Source organism: Phocoena sinus, chromosome 6 (assembly GCF_008692025.1).
Source record: "Phocoena sinus isolate mPhoSin1 chromosome 6, mPhoSin1.pri, whole genome shotgun sequence".
Taxonomy (NCBI): domain Eukaryota; kingdom Metazoa; phylum Chordata; class Mammalia; order Artiodactyla; family Phocoenidae; genus Phocoena; species Phocoena sinus.
Window position 1 is genome coordinate 84,830,589 of NC_045768.1, and position 20,058 is coordinate 84,850,646.

The 20,058-nt window shown below is 39.9% G+C and overlaps 2 protein-coding genes across 8 annotated transcripts in view; one reads left to right on the plus strand and one right to left on the minus strand.

Annotated features, from left to right (window-relative positions):
- The window catches only part of NAA35 (N-alpha-acetyltransferase 35, NatC auxiliary subunit), a 97,184-nt gene extending 81,801 nt beyond the window's left edge, over positions 1-15,383 (plus strand). For 2 of the 3 annotated variants that reach the window (XM_032634141.1, XM_032634143.1), the window contains 4 exons: positions 1,244-1,384; positions 1,986-2,108; positions 5,088-5,169; positions 6,012-6,404. In XM_032634141.1, coding sequence (XP_032490032.1) covers positions 1,244-1,384; positions 1,986-2,108; positions 5,088-5,168 — 345 coding nt within the window. In that variant the 3' untranslated portion in view covers position 5,169; positions 6,012-6,404. Of the gene's footprint in view, positions 1-1,243; positions 1,385-1,985; positions 2,109-5,087; positions 5,170-6,011; positions 6,405-13,755 lie in introns of those variants that run through there. The other variant, XR_004350250.1, reaches the window with a different exon arrangement.
- The window catches only part of GOLM1 (golgi membrane protein 1), a 57,569-nt gene continuing 49,292 nt past the window's right edge, over positions 11,782-20,058 (minus strand). For 3 of the 5 annotated variants that reach the window (XM_032634146.1, XM_032634145.1, XM_032634144.1), the window contains exons 9-10: positions 19,872-19,985; positions 11,782-14,647 (exon numbers count right to left, since the gene is read on the minus strand). In XM_032634146.1, the coding sequence (XP_032490037.1) occupies positions 14,571-14,647; positions 19,872-19,985 (191 nt within the window). In that variant the 3' untranslated portion in view covers positions 11,782-14,570. The remainder of the gene's footprint in view (positions 14,648-19,871; positions 19,986-20,058) is intronic. The other 2 variants (XM_032634148.1, XM_032634147.1) reach the window with 1 other exon arrangement.

Here is a 20,058-nt window from a genome sequence, read left to right on the forward strand (position 1 = left end):
TTCAACAGAAAACGCATCATCTTCCATCAGGATAACGCAAGACTGCCTGTTTCTTTGATGATCAGGCAAAAACTGTTACAGCTTGGTTGGGAAGTTCTGATTCATCCACCGTATTCACCAGACATTGCACCTTCGGATTTCTATTTATTTCGGTCTTTACAAAATTCTATTAATGGAAAAAATTTCAATTCCCTGGAAGACTATGAAAGGCACCTGGAACAGTTCTTTGCTCAAAAAGATAAAAAGTTTTGGGAAGATGGAATTGTGAAGTTGCCTGAAAAATGCAGAAGGTAGTGGAACAGAAAGGGTGAATATGTTGTTCTATGTAGTTCTTGGTGAAAATGAAAAATGTGTCTTTTATTTTTTCTTGAAAACCGAAGGCACTTTTTGGCCAACCCAATAAAATGAACCCTCTTCTGTGATTCTTTCCAGGTTCTAATTTCACCTTTATTTTTACTATCTGCTTGAAAATTACCTTTTTTCAAAGTCTAGTGGTTTACTAATTTGTTTAACAAATATTGAACCCTTGTCATGTGTCAGATATCTTGTACTGGCTACATTGCAGCATACCAAGTCTAATCAGATGTGATCCTTGTGTCACGTGCCTAGTTAATGACAGGCCAGGTGACATATATGTGGCATAGGTACTAAGAGAAGGAAGAGTTTACTTCTGATTGATGATCAGGAAAGGTTTCTTAGAAGAGATGGGGTCTGGATTTTTTTTAGAAGTGTATTAGGAATGGGGCAAGCTCCACAGTAAATGGCTTAAGCAAAGCAGCCATTTTCAGGAGTTAGTAACTCTTAAGTTGTGCTTGGCAGTTCAAGAAATTATTTAAGGCAACTTATATTAAAATACATAAAGCAATATGGACTTCTGTGTGAAAAACAGGACCAATGCTTTTCTTATAAAAATTATATTCTGCTTTTTCTTCAGGAGCTTTTACTTGAAGGTTTCAAAGCTATTATAAAAGCATTAGGAAGAATAATGTGCATGTGGCATCATTTCCCTAGGAAAATTAGTAATATATTAGACATTGGAACTTGAACATTTTTTGTATAAAAGGTGGCTCAGGATATCAAAATGAATACTAAAGTCAGTTTTTCTCTCCCTGTTTCTGATTTCTGAGCCTTTTTTTGATTAACTATGTGTAAACAGCTGTTTCTTGTTTTCTATTCTGTATTAATGAGGATGTTCACATTTTCATATTAATACCATCTGTTTTTCTCTCTTTTTTTACTGTAGACCATGGTAGCATTTGACATGGATGGCAAAGTACGAAAACCCAAGTTTGAGCTCGATAGTGAACAAGTTCGATACGAGCACAGATTTGCTCCATTCAACAGTGTAATGACACCACCGCCAGTGCACTATCTGCAGTTCAAGGTGAACCTGCTCCTTAAAATAATTGTAAAATAGTTAGTCTTAGACCTCCTTGGATATGGGCTGTTCGTACCTAGCCATTTTGTTAAAATAGTCAAGTCAAACTAGTATTGGATCAATGGGATAAAGTAATAAAATAGCAGTTTTAAATAGTAGGAAAATTATTTGATTTTGGATATACTCATCACATTAACAGTTATTTAAATATGAGAATAATATGAGGTGTGGTATATGAAGGTTGAAAATTGAATAGGGGGCTTCCCTGTTGGCACAGTGGTTGAGAGTCCACCTGCCGATGCAGGGGACACGGGTTCGTGCCCCGGTCCGGGAAGATCTCACATGCCGCAGCGGCTGGGCCCATGAGCCATGGCTGCTGAGCTTGCGCGTCCAGAGCCTGTGCTCCGCAACGGGAGAGGCCACAACAGTGAGAGGCCCGTGTACCACAAAAAAAAAAAAAAAAAAAAAAAATAGGGACATGCCAAGTGTTTGCTTTAGTGTCTGTATGTGAATGGATAATAAATGTAGAATTCTTTAATTAAAAAAAGGTATTTTAGAGTTTTTTCATATTAAGCATGTTTTAAATAATAGTATTTCTTTTTTTTAGGAAATGTCTGACCTCAATAAATATAGCCCTCCTCCTCAGTCTCCCGAACTGTATGTGGCAGCTAGTAAGCACTTTCAGCAGGCAAAAATGATATTGGAAAATATCCCAAACCCAGACCATGAGGTAAGACTGCAGTCACAGTAATTCTAGAGGAAAAGCTTGGCAGGAAGTACCTATCTTACTACTGGATGACAGTTTAATTATAAAATGAACCTTACAGTATTAATAAATGAAGCCTGTCAGTGTTCCTGCTAAGGATTTCAAAAAGCTTTGCTAACCTAACCTTGTCAGACTTAAAATTATTTGATGAAAGAAGTGATGTAAATATCTCCTTTGTGTACATTTAGAAATCAATGCAAAGAGAAATGAAGACTTAGAACCATAAAGTAAGCAGAAAGAATAGAAATAAGATCCAGATTGATGCACAGTTCAGTTATGTTAAGATTTAAAATTTTTGATTTATAGTTTACTGTATTAAAATATAATTATATAAATCTTAAGTCTAAAAGGTGATCTGGTCAATTATCACAGGAAGTAAAAATAACTGTATTCCACTTGACCATTTAAAATGAAGACTATTTTGAGTATCATTCTACAGAGTTTAGAACTTGTAAAATATAAAATACTGTTTCAGCCTTTTGTTAGTTTCATAATTTATACCTAATTTTATTGAAATGCATTTATTCTGTAAATGAGAGTTACCTGTAACACAGACCATTTTGTGGAGTATATCTTGGTACAGCCTCCATGGAAGGGTATTTAGCAATCTGTCAAAAATCACATGTCCTTAGGCCCAGAAATTCTCCTTCTTGGGATTTATCTTATAGATACATGTGCACATGTGGGAAATGATGAATATACAAGAGTATTTATTACAGCAGGATTTGTAATAGTAAAAAAATGAGGAAACTTTAGTGTCCATCAGAGGGAACTGTTACATGCCTTTTCATCATGCAGTAGAGTACCGTGCAGCCCTAAAAAGGACAAGGAAGATATTTATTTACTGTAATGGAATGTTCTTCAGAATATAAGAAGTTTAAAAAGCAAGCTTAAAATCTGTATGTATAGTATGCTGCCCTTTCAGTCAAGGGGAAGAAAGGAAGACTACATGTATGTGTGGCAATATTATATGAATATAACATATCTCTGGAAAGATACATAAGAATTAATAACAGTGTTTGCTTCTTAGGAGGGTTGCTAAGTGCCTTAGGGAAGAGGGGTAGGAGAGAGATGACTTTTTAAAAAAATCATATATAGTCACATAATGAAAGAAAATAAAAGAGGGGAGTATAAAAATTAGAGGAAGGTGCCTATAATAGATGGAATATTTCTTTTAGTGGACTTCATTTATTTAACTCAACAAATATTGTTGAGTGCCTACTAGGTCCTAAGCACTCTGGTAGGTTCCAGCAGGGAAAAAACACAGAAATCTGGGCCCTCCTGGGGGCAGGGGAGGCAAACAGTAAATAAATAAATGTTATATAGTGTATTAGAAGATCATAAGTACTATGAAGAAAGATCAAGCTGGGAACAGGGATAGTGAATGCTACAAGGAGGCAGGTGGAGGGGATTAGACATTTTTAAATAAGTTGGCCACTGAGCAAGTCCTGGAAGAAGGTGAAGAAGCAAGTCACGTGGCCCTCTGGGGATGGAGCCTTCTAGGCAGAGGGATCCACTATGTGTAAAGGTGCAGAGGTAGGAGTGTGCCCTGTTGTATTTGAAGAACAGCCAAGGGCTTTTTTTTTTTTTGGCGGTACACGGGCCTCTCACTGTTGTGGAGCACAGGCTCAGCGGCCATGGCTCACGGGCCCAGCCGCTCCGCGGCACGTGGGATCTTCCCGGACCGGGGCACGAACCTGTGTCCCCTGCATCGGCAGGCAGACTCTCAACCACTGCGCCACCAGAGAAGCCGGCCAAGGGCTTTGTGTTGGAGTGAGGTGAACAAGGGGGTGAGCTGTTGGAGAGTTTTGAGCGGAGATGTGATCAGATCTGATTTTTGTCCTAAAGGATCACTCTGGCCACTGTGCTGAAAATAGACTGTGGTGGGACCAAGGGTGGAAGCAGGAGAGCCAGTTAGAGGCCATAGCTATGATCCAGTTGAAAGGTGGTGGTGCTAGTGGATCAGAAGTGATTGCGTCCTCTGTGAATTTTAAGGCCTAGTCAATGGGATTGATTGATGGTGATGGATTGGATGTGGGGTAAGAGAAAAAGAGTCAAGGATGGTTTTGAGGTTTTTGGCCTGAGCACCACCAGGGTAGATTGAGTCATGTAGGGAAGACTGCAGGCTGGAGCATGGGGGAGGCAGGGCTGGGAAGGTCTGGAGCTCAGTTTTGGACATGGCTTTTGGATGTCCAAATGGAGTAGTCATGTAGGTAAGTGGATGTGTGATCTGGAGCTGAGGAGAAGCAGTTCCTGAACTCGTGGTGACGTGTCAAGTGAGGTCACTAAGAGGGCAATGGGAACTTGTTTTCCTTCAAGTTGCCCATTACTTCCTCTTAAGAGAAGTGAATATTTCATTCCATTGTTATTCATGTGTTCAGGAGAAGTCTTTTAGACAAATGGTTGTCAGAAGTAACAGTTAACACTTAAAGGACACTTATTACCTGCCAGGTGTGGGTCTCAGCTCATAATATATATTAACTCACTTAATCCTCAGAACAAGTCTTTGTGGGAAAGGTAAATTATTATCCCTATTTTTACAGATGAAGAAACTAAGGAAGAGAGAGGTTAGAAAACTTCCAGAGGTTTCATAGCTAGTTAGTGGCAAAGCTGGAATTTGAAAACGGACAGCTTAACTTCAGAGTCCATGCCCCAAACACTACATTGTATTGTCTTTGTAAGACTTTGCAGTGTAATATCTTTCATTTTAATGAAAAAGAGATACAGTAGCCCTTTCAAGTCTTCATGGTTGACTACTAGAGTTCTGTGTTACTAAAAGACGTATGATGGTGTTCATGTTTTTAAATTGCCTTTTAATAAAATATTTTATTTTAATAAAATAGCAACACGTACATTGTGCCAATTTCCTCTTATTATCTATAAATAAATACATTTTGACTATGAATTTTATGTTTTGATAGCTTAATGTTGCTCATTGTTTAGGTCAATAGAATTTTAAAGGTTGCCAAACCCAACTTTGTGGTTGTGAAGTTATTGGCAGGAGGACACAAAAAAGGAATCTAAGGTAAGTATATTGTAGGGAAAATAAATGGTCTTAATTTATTGTAAAACTTCATTTTTTTTCAGTAAGATGAATAAATATTACCAAAAAGTCAAAACACTCATAAAAACTATTCTAAAAGAGATTCAGTGGCAGAAAATAGATCAGAGCTTGCTGTTTTTCCTTGAAACTTAAAGATTTTGTTGACTTAAAATCTCTAAAGTCTTTGCTTCCATGTAAATTACTGAATGACTTAAGGTAATCAAAGAAAATGTGTGTAAACAAATTTATGGGCGAGTTATTTAAAAAGTCATCTGCCTTTAGAAAAGTGAATGCTTCAATAATTAGAGCCTTTAATGGCTCAGGACATGGAAGATTCTGTTAGCTTCCATCGGTAATGCTTTTGTATCATTAGTGCTGTATCAACATTCGGTGCAGAAGAGGCCAACCACCGAGGCATTTTCGGTGGCATTTGCCCATTATATGCATAACGTCTGTTTGTGTACTCCCATTACTTTGCTATGATCTCTCTTATCTCCTGCTCTGCTTTAGCAGTGATTCATTTCATTGCTCAGGAGTATCAGCGACCCTGGAACTAAAAAAAAAATTGCTGGCCCATGACCGTTTCCTGTAATTTAAGTCCATTTTCCTTTGTTAACTATTCTCTGAAGTTAGAAAACCGCTGCTCAGCATGTTTTCTAATGAGCTTCATAAATCCAGAGATAAGCTACATCATTTTGTTTTAAATCTCTTTTGTGCTGCCTTGTCTCTAAAAACATGAGAAACTCTAAAATTATAATAGTCTTTATTTTGTTTACTGTCTGAATATGTATAAGATACATAAATTGACTTTGTTTTCTTTACAGGTTCCTCCTGAGTTTGATTTCTCTGCTCACAAATATTTTCCTGTTGTGAAACTTGTTTGAAAGAGAGACTGAAAAGGTGACCAAAGAGGTGAAGTCTACTTTCAGATTCTACTCTTAGAGGATCTATCCATCAGTCTTACATGAAGTGAAATGGATTTCTTGGGTAACAACCCATTATAAGGAATACTTTTAATTTGACAGCCTTACATGACGTGAATGAAAACTGCTGTTTTAAAGTGGTTTATTATGTTCCATGGATGAAACTGGTCTTATTGAATGCATTGATGAACATTATATGGTTTTATTACAGATTTACTCAGAAATCATTTTTTATGAATGATTGAGTGAAAATAGTGTTTGTAAAGGTTAATAAATTTCTTGACAAAAAATGCACTACTGGAGATGAAAAACAATAGCACTTCGTTGATACATGTTAAGAATTGAAGGTGTTTATTACTCCTAATGTTTGAGTAGTTCAAACATTATCCAAAAGAAGTTTCAAATTAAGGGATTTTTTTAAACACATGGGATTTGGGCAAAATACATTTTAAAGGGATTGGGGGGGGGGGCTCCTAGCTATATAGGGAGACTAAATTACACGGGGATTGTGATTTTATGTGTCATGGATCTTAAATTATATACCTGTCAGAATATAGATTTTTTTTTAATCCTTTAACTGTTACTTTTGGCACTTTTAAAAGATTACACATCATGTTTGCTAGGGACATTATTCAAAAGATAAGACTGTATAGATTTGTTCATTTTTAGAGTTAGGTTTCAACACGGCATACTCCTTTTTGTTTACTACTTCACAGTTTAACCCATCAGACATTTTCAATCGGGGTCTTTCCAGCATCCTCTGGCTTTGAAAATTGACTTAAATCACCTATACCTACAAATGCCCAGTGCCAGTGGCTTCACCCTTCTTTGCTGCCAGTTCCTCTTCCTGTCTCTGCTCTGCTGTTCTGTGTCAAGCTGCCATGGCCTCTGGGGGCCTTTCCTTCTCCTCCACAGGAAGCAATACTATTAGCAGAATGAGCTACCTGCGCCTAACTTAAATTGACTTTTGGCTTGGCTTAAGACTAGCAACCATTTTATATTTGCTCTGTGGTTTCTGAGTTTCAAATATCCTAATTCTTATTTGACACCTTTCTTGCAAATGTGATTATTGAAACTTTATTTCTGGAAATATTTGCAAGCAGCTAACCTGAGCAGATCTTGCCGGCTACGGAGTAAGAACTTTCCTGACCCCCTTCTTCGTGGCTGTTGAGGTAGACTGGCGACACGTGTGTCATCCAGGAACAGCCCGTAGGCATCCGGAAATCTCAGAATCCAGAAGTCTTTAAAAATAAAGTAGGCCGTACAGTAGAAACTTGAGCTATGAAGAGATAAAGAATATACCTGTTGTTAGCTATTTGGTTAGTTTTTAAAGAAGAAACACTGTTTCTGGCTGGTAATTTCTGAATACTTCAAACAAAAAAGACAAAGAAATGGTAGAAAAGAGGCAGTAGAAGAAAGAATTAAAAGAAAATGCATGGAGGATAAAAAACTGCAAGATTTTGCAAACCACCAAGAAGAACCTGAGGCAAGCTAGAAGAATGCGGGTCAGGGCCACCAGGGACTGTTGGATTAAGAGGGCACTCTGGCATTTTTTAAATGTCTAATTAGGTCAGCTAATGTAAATGAAGGTTACTGAGCAAGTGTTCTGCCTAATTATAGAGAGCACCTAAGGCTGTTTTTTCAGGAGTGGGTCTTTTTTTTTTTTTTTTTTTTTTTTTCAGTATGCGGGCCTCTCACTGTTGCGGCCTCTCCCGCTGCGGAGCACAGGCTCAGCGGCCATGGCTCATGGGCCCAGCCGCTCCGCGGCACATGGGATCTTCCCAGACCAGGGCACGAACCCGTGTCCCCTGTCTCGGCAGGCAGACTCTTAACCACTGCGCCACCAGGGAAGCCCCAGGAGTGGGTCTTCTTAAGAGCAGAGTGTTCCTACGTGTTAACTGCAGGTTTCTAATCAGAAAAGCTGAAAGTTACATTTTTTAGAACTTTTAAAATATCTGCCATTCGAGGTGCTAAAAAAAAAAATGATGGGGTAAATAAGACCACCTCTCCCCTCACAGATCTAACAACCTTAAGAATGCAGAAAAGCAGACAGGTCTTTATCCTGGGGAAACGCAGTATGCTGGTGTAGGAGAACCACCTTACATAAAAGATTTACGGAGAAAATCTCCATCTCATCTGGGTCCCAAAGGTTAAGAGGCATTAGCTGTTAAAGGGGTCCTAGACAGGGACACAGATGTGCACAAGCTTGAGATGAGAAGGTGGCAGTTTGACTAAAGTATAGAGCAGGACAAGGGACTGGAGGGATGTGCTTGAGAGGTAAGGGGAGGCCAGTCCTCCAGAACCTGGGAAGCCAGGTGAATGAATTTGACTGTCTGATGTCGGTGGATACCACTAAAAGGTTTGATTCGGGGAAACAAAAGGATCAAATCAGATCTGCTTGCTCAAGACTGCTGGTTCAAAAGGTAACAAGGCTGTAGGCAGGGAAGCTCCTTTGGTGAGAGGAAATGATGGCTGGTCTTAATTAAGGTAGTGGCAGAGGGAATAGAGGAAAGTGAATAGAATCAAAAGATAAAGGAGGTACAGGACTTGGTAATGATTGGGTGAGTTTGTGGAAATCAAGGGTGATGATTCGTAGGTTTTATGGCTTTGATAACTAGATGGAGTGGTGCCATTTGCTTATATAGGCAAAATAGGAGACAAGGTTTGGGGATAAAGATTGTTTTAGATGCTGAGATGTCTTTTTTTTTTTTTTTTTTTCCGGCTGTGTGGCTTGCGATATTTTAGTTCCCCAACCAGGGGGAACTGGCTGTTTCTGGCTGGTAATTTCTGAATACTTCAAACAAAAAAGACAAAGAAATGGTAGAAAAGAGGCAGTAGAAGAAAGAATTAAAAGAAAATGCATGGAGGATAAAAAACAGCAAGATTTTGCAAACCACCAAGAACCACCTGAGGCAAGCTATAAGAATGCGGGTCACCCAGGTCCCCCAGCAGTGGAAGCGTGGAGTCCTAACCATTGGACCACCAGGGAATTCCCTGTTGAGATATCGCTGAAAGACATCCTAGTGAAGACAGCAAGTAGTCTGGTGTGGAGCTGAAAGGTGCATTCTTGGGTAGACATGAACTGAGGACTAAGTGGCTGCAAAGATGTAAACTAAAGCCTAGACTGGGGGTTGCAGTTGCTCAGGGAGCCTGTAGAAGAGCCTGAGATTGGTCCCAAGGAATAGAGTTGGGACAGCCAAGTTCTAAGAGTGGGCCAGGGAACAGGGGTGGGGGGAGCAGGTAGATGAAACATAACTGAGCACCTTAAAATCATGCCCTGCCACCTTCTGGCAAAGTTTTTATGTCACTATTTTCAAGACTCTGACTTTTCTAAAACATTACCTCAGTTATTGGTCAAAGAGCACCCTGTTTAGAAAAGTTTAGGAGAGTTCCACTCCGGCTATGCAAAGCATGCAAAGGAGATTTAGCCAGAAAATAAACAATGCAGGGCCACAAACAACTGGAAGGCCTAAGATAGGACCAAAATGGGCCCATTGATCTGACAAAGGTTGCTGGCGGCAACAGGGAGACATTTCTTGAAGGGGTGGGGCAGAATCTAGAGAGTAAGCTGAGGTGTGGGTGAGTGGGGTGAAGTAACTGGAGACAGAGTCATTGCCTCGGAGGAGCTGGTATGATCGTAAAAGATCCACTATTCTCTGGTTAATGATATAGTCTTCACCCACCGACGCCCAGTTTGGCCACTTCATTTCTGCCCTCTCCCCTTGGCTTCTCAGCTGCAGCTCTGTTGCTTTTCCTCTGACCAGCAAGCCTCTTCTCTTGGATAGCTTCCCTTTATCCTTCGAGCTTCAGATGAAAATGTGACATCTTCAGAGAAGGCATTTCCATCTCCTGGTTCAGGAGGCCGAACCCTTTAAAAGTGCTTAGCATTTTCAGTTGTAATTTAAATAGTTAATTGTTCTGTCTTCCCAGCTGTAGTATAAACTTGAGAAAAAGGCCTTCATTGTTCCAGAACCTGCTCACTCAGTTAACGGGATGTGGATCTTTAAAAATGTAAAAGACATCCTGGACGCAATTTGTTGGAAAACTGAATAGAGGAGGTAAAACAAGGCCTCCGGGGTTCCCTTTAATAGCAGAGACACATGATGGTGAGAACACAGGACACTAAGCGTGCAGAGGAATTTGGAAGTAGGAACTTGGAGGTGGCAAGTTGGGAGTCTGGTAGCTTTACCCCTAAACAGTTTGCTTCCAGTGAAGTGAAGAAGTTGCATTCACTTAAACTATAAGACTCTTTTCTGTTTTCTCTTTTCTCTTTTTTCAGACTTTTTTCTGCTAACATTGCCTTCTATTTAAAAAGAGAATGTATCAGCTTTTCCAGGATCACATAAAGTTATGTAAAACTCTGAATTTCTAAACTACTGCAAAGATAAAATACCTGCAACCTTCTGTTTAGAATTCAAACATTAAGCCAAGTTTAAAGGAAAGTGTGGTGCTTTGTTTTGACCACAGATGTGTTATCTGTTGACTCTCCGAATAACTTCTGAATGAACCCCTCTCAAAAAACAAGAGCAAAGATGTTATTATACCAAGATACCCTTCACAGGGAAAAAACTGGCAGTTGTAGACTGCTGGTTAAGGTCACAGAACTACTCTTTTAAATGATGCTCAGATGTTAAATGTTGATAATGCAGCAGCTTTTTTGGACTGAGTTAAAACATTCAGGTGGGGCTTCCCTGGTGGCGCAGTGGTTGAGAGTCCGCCTGCCGATGCAGCGGACACGGGTTCGTGCCCCCGTCCGGGAAGATCCCACATGCTGCGGAGCGGCTGGGCCCGTGAGCCATGCCGCTGAGCCTGCGCATCCGGAGCCTGTGCTCCGCAACGGGAGAGGCCTGCGTACCGCAAAAAAAAAAAAAAAAAAAAAAAAAATATTCAGGTGAAGGTTTGATTTCTGGATAAAGGCAGACATGTTACATTATACTGGAGGTTCCATTGCATTTCATTACAGCTTTAAGAGAGAGAAATTAGTAAAAAGCAAGCTTTAACATCAGGAGCTCTTCCACAAAGACTCCGGCTTACCTCTTAATAAGCCTTGAGTTTTCTATCCTAATTCCCATGTGTTTATTAACATTCATTCTAAAAAGGCATTTGTTCATCTAAATCTGTTTATAAAGGTTCTAAAAGGCAAAACACTGGTCAGTTACAGTCACTTACTTGGACTTTAAAAAGTCAAATATTTACCAAGCACTCCCACAGTATTAGAATCTCTGTAGGGGTATGAAGTATTAAACCTATGTCACTTGACTCAGGATTTTTGTTCTACTTTAGAACTTTTTTTTTTGGATGTGGACCATTTTAAAGTCTTTATTGAATTTGTTACAATACTGCTTCTGTTTTATGTTTTGGTTTTTTGGCTGCAAGGCATGTGGGATCTTAGCTCCCTGACCAGGGATTGAACCCGTACCCCCTAAATTGGAAGGCAAAGTCTTAACCACTGGACCAGCAGGCAAGTCCCTAGAATATTTAATTTTATTCTAAGGAGTAAGGATAAAAAAATAGGCATTTGTGGATTAAAAATAGGCATTTGTCTTGGTTAGGGTCCTGGTTTATAAGAATGTCACCTTAAGTTTATATATAGTTTACAGATGAGAATATTTCAAGTCATGTAACTTTCCCAGAGATGTGTTTCACAGGCGCACCAACAAGGACAGAAGCATTTTAGTTTAGTATTTTTGTTTCTTTGTTTGTTTTTTTAAAGTGCATGACAAGATAACTACTTCTGCGTAATCCTTCCGTGTATATGTTACCAGAATTTTACAAACCAGCTGGTACAGAACAGTGGCTTAGTTAGTACACTTTAAGTGTTGCCCTCTGAGCTGAAATAGTACACAAACACACAAACATTTAAATACACGAGATAAGCCATTTCCCCAACTTTCTAACACTAATGAACATTTTCAGTCTAAGCTAACTATGTGAAAAAATGTTAATATAACCCACAGTTAATGGAAACTTTAAAATGTATATATTTGTTTTCAAACTTATTTCAAAGACAAGTGTTAGAAGTTGTTGAGTGTCCTATAAATTATTTATTTATAATAATCTTTTAGGCTAAAATACATAGTGGGAATAGACCAATTCCCCCTGGACCTTAAAGGACCCTGAAATCACAATTCTCTTTCACCATTCCAAGTTCTACTATGAATAGATAGCCACCTATTACCAATTAAAACTATCAGGCTAGTTATCAATCTAGTTATTTAATGACAGCATACTGACTTAACAGATAATGGTTTGTTTCTCAAATTCTATCGCACAAAGGTATATACTGTGTGTGGTGATTAAGATAATTCATGAAATCTAATCCAAAATTGCTTTAGGGAATCTTCATCTGCAGTCCTACCTGCAGGAAAAAAGATCAACTGAATCATCACTCCTGTCTGCTCACCATCTGAGAGTATAGAGGAGGGTTGTGAATCAAAGAGTTTATATAAACCTATTAAAAATTGGACTACCTGCTGGTTTAATTTTGGGTGAACCCAAAAGACCAAGGTTGGGGGTCTGATATCTATTTGATGCTTATTACACAGGTTTTGTTTGTTTTTTAAATAACCATGACACCTCTAGATTATTCCTTGGAAGAGGTGTCTGTGATCCCAAGGGAAGTCAACAGTAATAAAGCATGACTGCTTGAAGAAATAGCTAAAGTACACACCTCCTGAACAAATGGCCTTTTGGTGCCTCTGTATAGGAGATGAAATCATGATTTTTTAAATTTACAATGACATCTCATTCCACGAAAGGTTGAATTTATAAGGCAAACCACCATGCTTAATCCACAGTTTACAAGCTGATTCCTTAGGGATCCAACAGGGGATGAAGGGAAAACTGAAAGCAGTTTTAAAAGTTGAACTAACAGTGTTTTATTTCTCAGCAACTCTAGGCACACTGATTAAACATGAGATGAATAAAGGCTAAGCAAGAGAGAATATCAACCCTAAGACTAAGACACAGAGGGAGGCTTGACAAGGACTTAGATTTATAAAGCTACTTTCATACCCTTATTCAGTTGCCTCTTCTGGGTGGAAAGTTGAATCTTAGTGATTAGGTAGGAGAATATCACACAGCATTCGAGTTGGACATCTTAACCTGAATGCAAACCAGGACCTGCCCTCGGTGACTGCCAGTGGCACCCGGAGTCCACAGCTGGCCGGGACGCAGGCACTCCAGCTCACGGGCTGCTGGCCTGGAGAAGCTTCAGAACTCCGGGCCCCAGTTTCTTCTCTGTAAACAAGGGAGTTAGTTATGTCCAATGACCTGAGGCCCCTGCATCTCAAATCCCATGACTCAAAATGTATTTTAATAAGCATCACCACCCACCTACCCTTTAGAGAGCCTCACTAAAGGTCATTAGTGTGACTTTGCCAGTCATTCACAAGCCCGGCAAGAGCCTATTTACCTTAAAATGTTAAGAACCAACTCGAGTCAAACCTGACGTCACTATTAATGTAAATTATGATTAGTCGTTTTCAGATTAACTTTTGATTTTTAAATCAGTTTTGTGATAGTCCTTTACCACATGCTAAACGTAAACTGACACAAACAACTACTGCATTTCTCTTGACTTTCTAATCTGTAATGATGTATGTATATCCTTCAACATTAACTTTCTCTTCTTTTCTTCTAGTAGCGAAGTAGGCGGTTCTCCCCACAGTACTGTGCTGCCCCCACTGTTCTGCCGCAGGCAGCCAGGGTCAGCTCTGCTTTGGCCCCTGCTGTGTCAAAAGTCTAAGGGCTTGTTACACAAGATTTTGCTTTGCCCACACATATTAAGCAAAGCAAGTATACATCACAAGTATTCAAATTACAAGTCACTTAAAAGCATTTTGTACATTAATGACAAGGTTATTATACAAGTAATCTTTTAAAAAATTATCGCACAGAACACCTGTGTGTTTAGACTTGTTTAACACCGTTGCTAGTGATGTTTGTGTTAACACTCAGCGCCCTAGGCCACTGATTGTCAGAACCAGAGGTGGGTACAAGAAGACAAACCAAAAATCATTCAGTGCCCACCGAGGAGAAATAACAGGGGCTGGTACCCATCACTCAGCACAGCATGTGGAGAAGAGAATGACTCCAGAGGGGACCGAGGACAAGGAGCTCTGCAAGTGCGGTGGGCCTCCTTCACGTCAGAAGTTACTTCCACAGTAGAACTACTGCTGCCGTACTTGAAGGAGAACCTGTGTTCTATTGCTGGTGTTGATCTTCTCATGAAATACCTATTAGCCAACAAATTTCGACAATTTTGACATCTCAATACAGACACTTCTAAAGTGTCTCAAAGACAGTCTCATTTTCCTACATAGTAAATACAAACTAAAGCTCCACAATAATCATCTTTAGATATTTTACTTAGTACATTTCACAGTATCCAATCCCTCATGAATATTTTGTAGTGATCTCTGTTCAATTCTGACACAAAGTGTGTGATTCCAGTTTGGTTCAGAGTGTGTGATTCCTCTTTTCTCGCTGTTCTAGTGAATTTATTGTGCCTCCTTTCTGATTTTCAGCGTTAAGAACTAAAAAAGGAAAACAACAACATAATGTTCTAGTATTAAACATTTTGAGAAACCCAGCCCAGGCAGGTCCCATTGGACATAAATGTCTAGAAGCTGTGTCATAAAGAGGACTGTGTCTCCCACAGTAACATTACAATTTGGAATTGCACTGCTAATCAAGGACAAGATAGCTAAACCATCTAAAAACTCCGTAATTGTGTGAAAGAGTGAAATAACATCCTGTCAAATGGACAATATAAAACGTACTCTCATGGAACTTTTGACGTGATCGTGAACCTTGTGGGTTGCCTGAATCTCTGTTCCTGCACCTCTAGCCGCAAGCACACTGCCTCCTAAAAGCCATTCGCAACTTAGGTCAGCTTTCGTGACGCCAAAGCTCTCATTACAGAGCTGATGTCTAGACATGGCTTCCAGCCTCCTTACTCTATCCTTTGATGCACAAAGGACGTAAAAAGACACATCACAAATAAAACCTAAAAGCAAGATCTTCATTTACAACTACTGCACGTTAAATGGTTGACAATTTTATTAAATAAACGACTGCCTTAAGTTCTCTAATAAAGTTGGAGCTAATGCCTCTTTCTTCTAATTCTCCCTGGAGCAAGCAGGGTCTTAAACTATCTTGATGACATAATTTTAAAATGATTTCAACTTAAAATTCTTAAAAGAGCTGACAGAACATTCAGCTTCTTTCCTTTGCCGAACTCCTCAATTCGTTTAAAGTCTTAGCAGGTACAAGGTCAACCTGGGTCCTTACAAGGACACCTGGGTATAAGGGATGAATGATCCCAGGGCTTCACTGCAAAGTCACACATATAACTTGTATCTGTTTAAAATTCTGACTCCTCATGTGTTCATCTTTTGCATTAAAAAAAAAAAAAAAAAAAAAAATTAGCAGGGGACACAGGTTCGTGCCCCGGTCCGGGAAGATCCCACATGCCGCGGAGCGGCTGGGCCCATGAGCCATGGCCGCTGAGCCTGCGCGTCCGGAGCCTGTGCTCCACAACAGGAGAGGCCACAACAGTGAGAGACCCGCGTACCGAAAAAAAAAAAAAAAAAAAAAATTAGTCTATGAAAATAATTTAAAAATCAACTTAAGACTTCCAGTTTTAGAAACCCCAAACAACCAACTGTAGTGAGTGACATGCTGGATAAAATATGAAAGATATTTTTTAAGGATGCATTGTTAAACAGCTTTCTACCAAACAACTGGCCAGAACACTTCAAAAATTATCAATGATATAAATGATAAAGACAGAAGGTTCCAGGTTAAAAGACACTAAGTACAATGCTAAATGCAGTGTATGATCCTGGCTTAGATCTTGGACCAGAAAAGGGATATTAGTTGGACAATTCAAGAAATTTGAATAATGTCTATAGATACAGCATTATATCAGTATTAATTTCTTCATTTTGATAATTGTACTGTGGTTACATAAGATGTTAACATTTGGGGGACCTGGATGGAGGATATATGGAAACTCTTACTAGTTTTTTTTTTTAAAACTCCAAATTATTTCAAAATGAAAAGTGAAAAGTTTTTTTAATTAAACATTAAAATGCATTGCCTATGAATGACACTAAAAGGAGGAATCTGAGGCCAAAACTGAAGTGGAAGTATCAACTCCTGAAGGTAATAAGCATCAAGGCCAGCTTTTTCCCTGAGGACTTCTGAAGCCTGTAGACTCTGGGCTTCTCCCTTTGCAGCTTCAAAAGGTGCAGGAGGACAGGCCCTAAAGACAAGGGCTCCCCTCAAGGTGGGGAGTCAAGAAGGCGATGCCTATCTAAAGCTGAAACCCCAAAGGTTCACATCCTTGGCTTAAAGGTAATAGGAAATAAACTTGCAATGAAAGGGGGACAGCAAGAAAGCCTAGTGTGTGGGGTGCGGGATTCTTAACTGCATGAGATGATTGTACAGGTATATACTTAGAACTCACATTTTTCCACGTGGTCCAAAAACAACCCTCAAGACAACAATCTACTTTATTGAAAGGGTTGTGAGTTTGTAGTACCCTCCTTGAGACTGGCAGAGGTAAACGACCTTCTCTAATCCAACTGTGACTCAGTCCTCAAAGACTTCCCCCAGATAAAGTTCCAAGGAAAGCAGTAGCTCACAGTTAAGAAGCACAAAACACAACAAGGAAACAAGGGATCGAGGAGAGCCTGCAGAAACAAAATAGAAACACCCACAAAGTTTTCAGATACTGCAATTGGAAAATATGAAACAACCCTGATAGAGAAATAAAAGATGTTTGAAAACATGAGCAAGGAATAAGGGCCCATAAAGAATGGCCAAGTAGAAAGTTTAGAAATGAAAAAGAACAGATAAGGCATAGCTGAAGGAAAAATTTTTGAACTGGAAGGTATTCTGACGAAATAATTCTCAACACAGATCAGAAAGGCAGAAATGCAAAATATGAAAAAGAGGGTAAGAGACACAAATACACTGAGAAGATCTAATATACTTCTAATCTGAATTCAAAAAGGAATCAAAAATGAAAGAAGGATTATTCAAAAAGATGTTGGCTGGGATTTTCCAGAGGAACTCAACTTGCCACACATGTTTTTTTAAAAAGCTGTTAAGAGTAATGTGGTACACTGCAAATCAAGAGACAAACCAATGGAACAAAGAGAAAATCCAAAAATTAGGACCAAGTACATATAAAAATTTAGTGTTTGATGACGGTAGCACCTCAAATCACTAACTTTGAAACGGTGAATTAAGATGGTGTTGGGCCAATTGGAAACAGCTTTGGAAAACGAAAATTGGACCCACACCTTGTGCCATTCACCTGAATACATCTGAAACGATTCAAATGAATCAAGAGATCTAAATGTAAAATATGAAAGCAGGGGAGGATTCTGGAAAGATGGTAGAAACAGTGGTGTAGTTTTTGAATCTCTCAGAGTCCCTACATAAAGCAACTAAATTTAAAAACGCAAAAACTGGAGAACATTTAGAAAAAAACTAGATGACAAGGAGTCCTGCAGACCCCCCAAATACAAACGGTTAAAAACAAACCATGGGCAGCGACCCATAGGATAGGGGCAGCGAAAGAAAACAGAGGGAAGCAATGGAGCATCAGATGGACCTGAGAACGACAGAAGCCCTAAGAGCCAACAGGTTTACACCAGAAAGTACCTGGGCCAGTGGGAGAACTGCAGCTGGAAGTGGCAGTGTTTCTGCTACTCCCACAGCAAGTGACCACAGAGTGTCCATGGTAAAGACAAAGGAGCTGGTAGAGGCTCCCTCTGAAACTGGCTCCTTTCTGGGTCCTTCCTAGGTAGAGCCCCTCATAGAGAAAAAGCACTGTGTGGAGAGAAGCAGTGGCTGAGCAGGACAGGGACAAAAGAACCAAAAGGTTCCGACGAAAGTGGGGAAGACCCCACTGGCCAAAGAAGGTGGGACAATGTGAACTTCAAAAAGGATAATAAGTGCAACTGAGTGAAACCTGTCAGAAAGGTTTAAATCCTCAAGTTTATATTTTTTAAACGGTCACCTTCAGAAGATGAGAGGAAATAATTCCTTACTGTGAAAATTGGTAAATTTCACAGTAAATTACCAATGCTTAGGAGAAGCATTTATCCTGCCTATGCCATATGAACAATACCACTGACATCTATTTATAAAATATTCCAATTAACAAATGAAATAGGAACAGTTGAATTAAAATACCACCTAGATATCAGCCAGTGATCTGCAGGAAATAGGGAGGAAAGAAGAATACACCACACCGAACCATGAATACACAACACTATCCAGACTGTGGGAAATTCCAGGTCAAACAGCTATGGCTCTTTAACAGACTGTAAACAAAAAAAGAGAAAGGAATGGAGGGGGAACCTGGAGACTCAGAGACTTAAAGACATATCAAATTTATGAAAACAGGCAAGACTAAACTATGGTGTCCAGGGATGCCCACTTGAGTGATAAACCCATAAAGAAATTCAAGAAAATGCCGAATGGAAAGGTCAGGATAGGCCTTTCTAGTACAGGGAGGGAAGGTGCCGGGACAGGACAAGCAACAGAGGAGCCTCAGGAGGACCCCCCAAGTTCTATTTCTTGACCAGGGAGGCAGGGGGCAGTTACAATGTGTTTACCTTCTAAAAACTCACAATCTGTTTTATTTCACAATGGAACCAAAAGAAAAATCTGACAGCATACTGAACAAAAACATGGGTGAATTCCTTTCAAGTCTAGATGACTCAATATCTAGAGGCAGTAAAAGAAAAGACAAAAATTTTTGAAACTTTCACATGGCAAAAAACCATAAGCAAAACCAAGACACACTGCCAGGCAGTATTTGCAACTTAAGTCACCGATAAAGGCCAACCTCGCCAGCATATAAAGAGCTCTTAGAAACAAAGAAACACCAAGCGTCTGATGGAAAAACGAATTTCGAAAAAGAAAACCTTGAGTCCACAGTGATACTAAAACAAGGGGGGAAGACAGAGAGTCAAGTGTGTGTGTGTGTGTATGCACGCACACTCACGTGTACACGTCAGGGGTGAGGGGGTCCTTAAAGAACGGCAGTTAATAAATGTGAGGAGTTATTATTTAGACAACGGTTTTCTATGGATGGTAAAGCCACACTATTTCAAAGCATCCCCCTCTAGACAGTGTATTACACAGGGAATATGGACCTTTGCAACGGAGAGACCTGGTGGGCACTACCTTAACCAAGGATCAACCTGCCATTCCGTGCCTCCTGGTGGGAAGCCAGAGGAACACAACTGCACCTATAAAATGTTCAACCTGAATCCAGTCACAAGAGGCAGACAGATCCGGAATCTGATCATCCTGCTGGCCTGGACTCCTCAAAAATTCAGAATAACAATAACACACAGTGCTACTATAAACAACTGCCTGGAAGCTCTGCGCGTGCATCAGGGCTTTTCAGCTGGTGCTGTGGAGTAACGAAGCAGTGAACTATCATTTTGTTGGGAAGTCCCTAAATGTCACTGAAGACAAATCCTCACTGATTCCTGAGGGCCTGAGCCCCACATCATATATGCAGACTTTCTGACAGGTCTTCGTCATGGCCTTTTCAACCCTTCACCTCCCTCCACTGCCCCTACACTCAAAGGCTTCTGAAGAAAACAAAGTCTTCTAATGATGGATTCTTTACACTCTTATTGTTGGGATTCGGTGTACAGTCACTGCACAAGTGAAGGACCACAAAGCAGAAATGAATGAAATGACCCCACTACCACCATTAATTACCATTTCCGTTTCTGTCATTCCCCGCGAGGGCTGCCTGCTTGTCTGTTTCAGATTCTGCCTCGTTTTCATCCATGTTGTAGTCATCCTCTGCTCCCAGTTTTTGCCGGTTTCTCCCTATAAAATTAGCAGAGCCATAAAACGTAAGCTACATCATTTTCTCTCTCGATGCCATAGGAACACCAGAGCC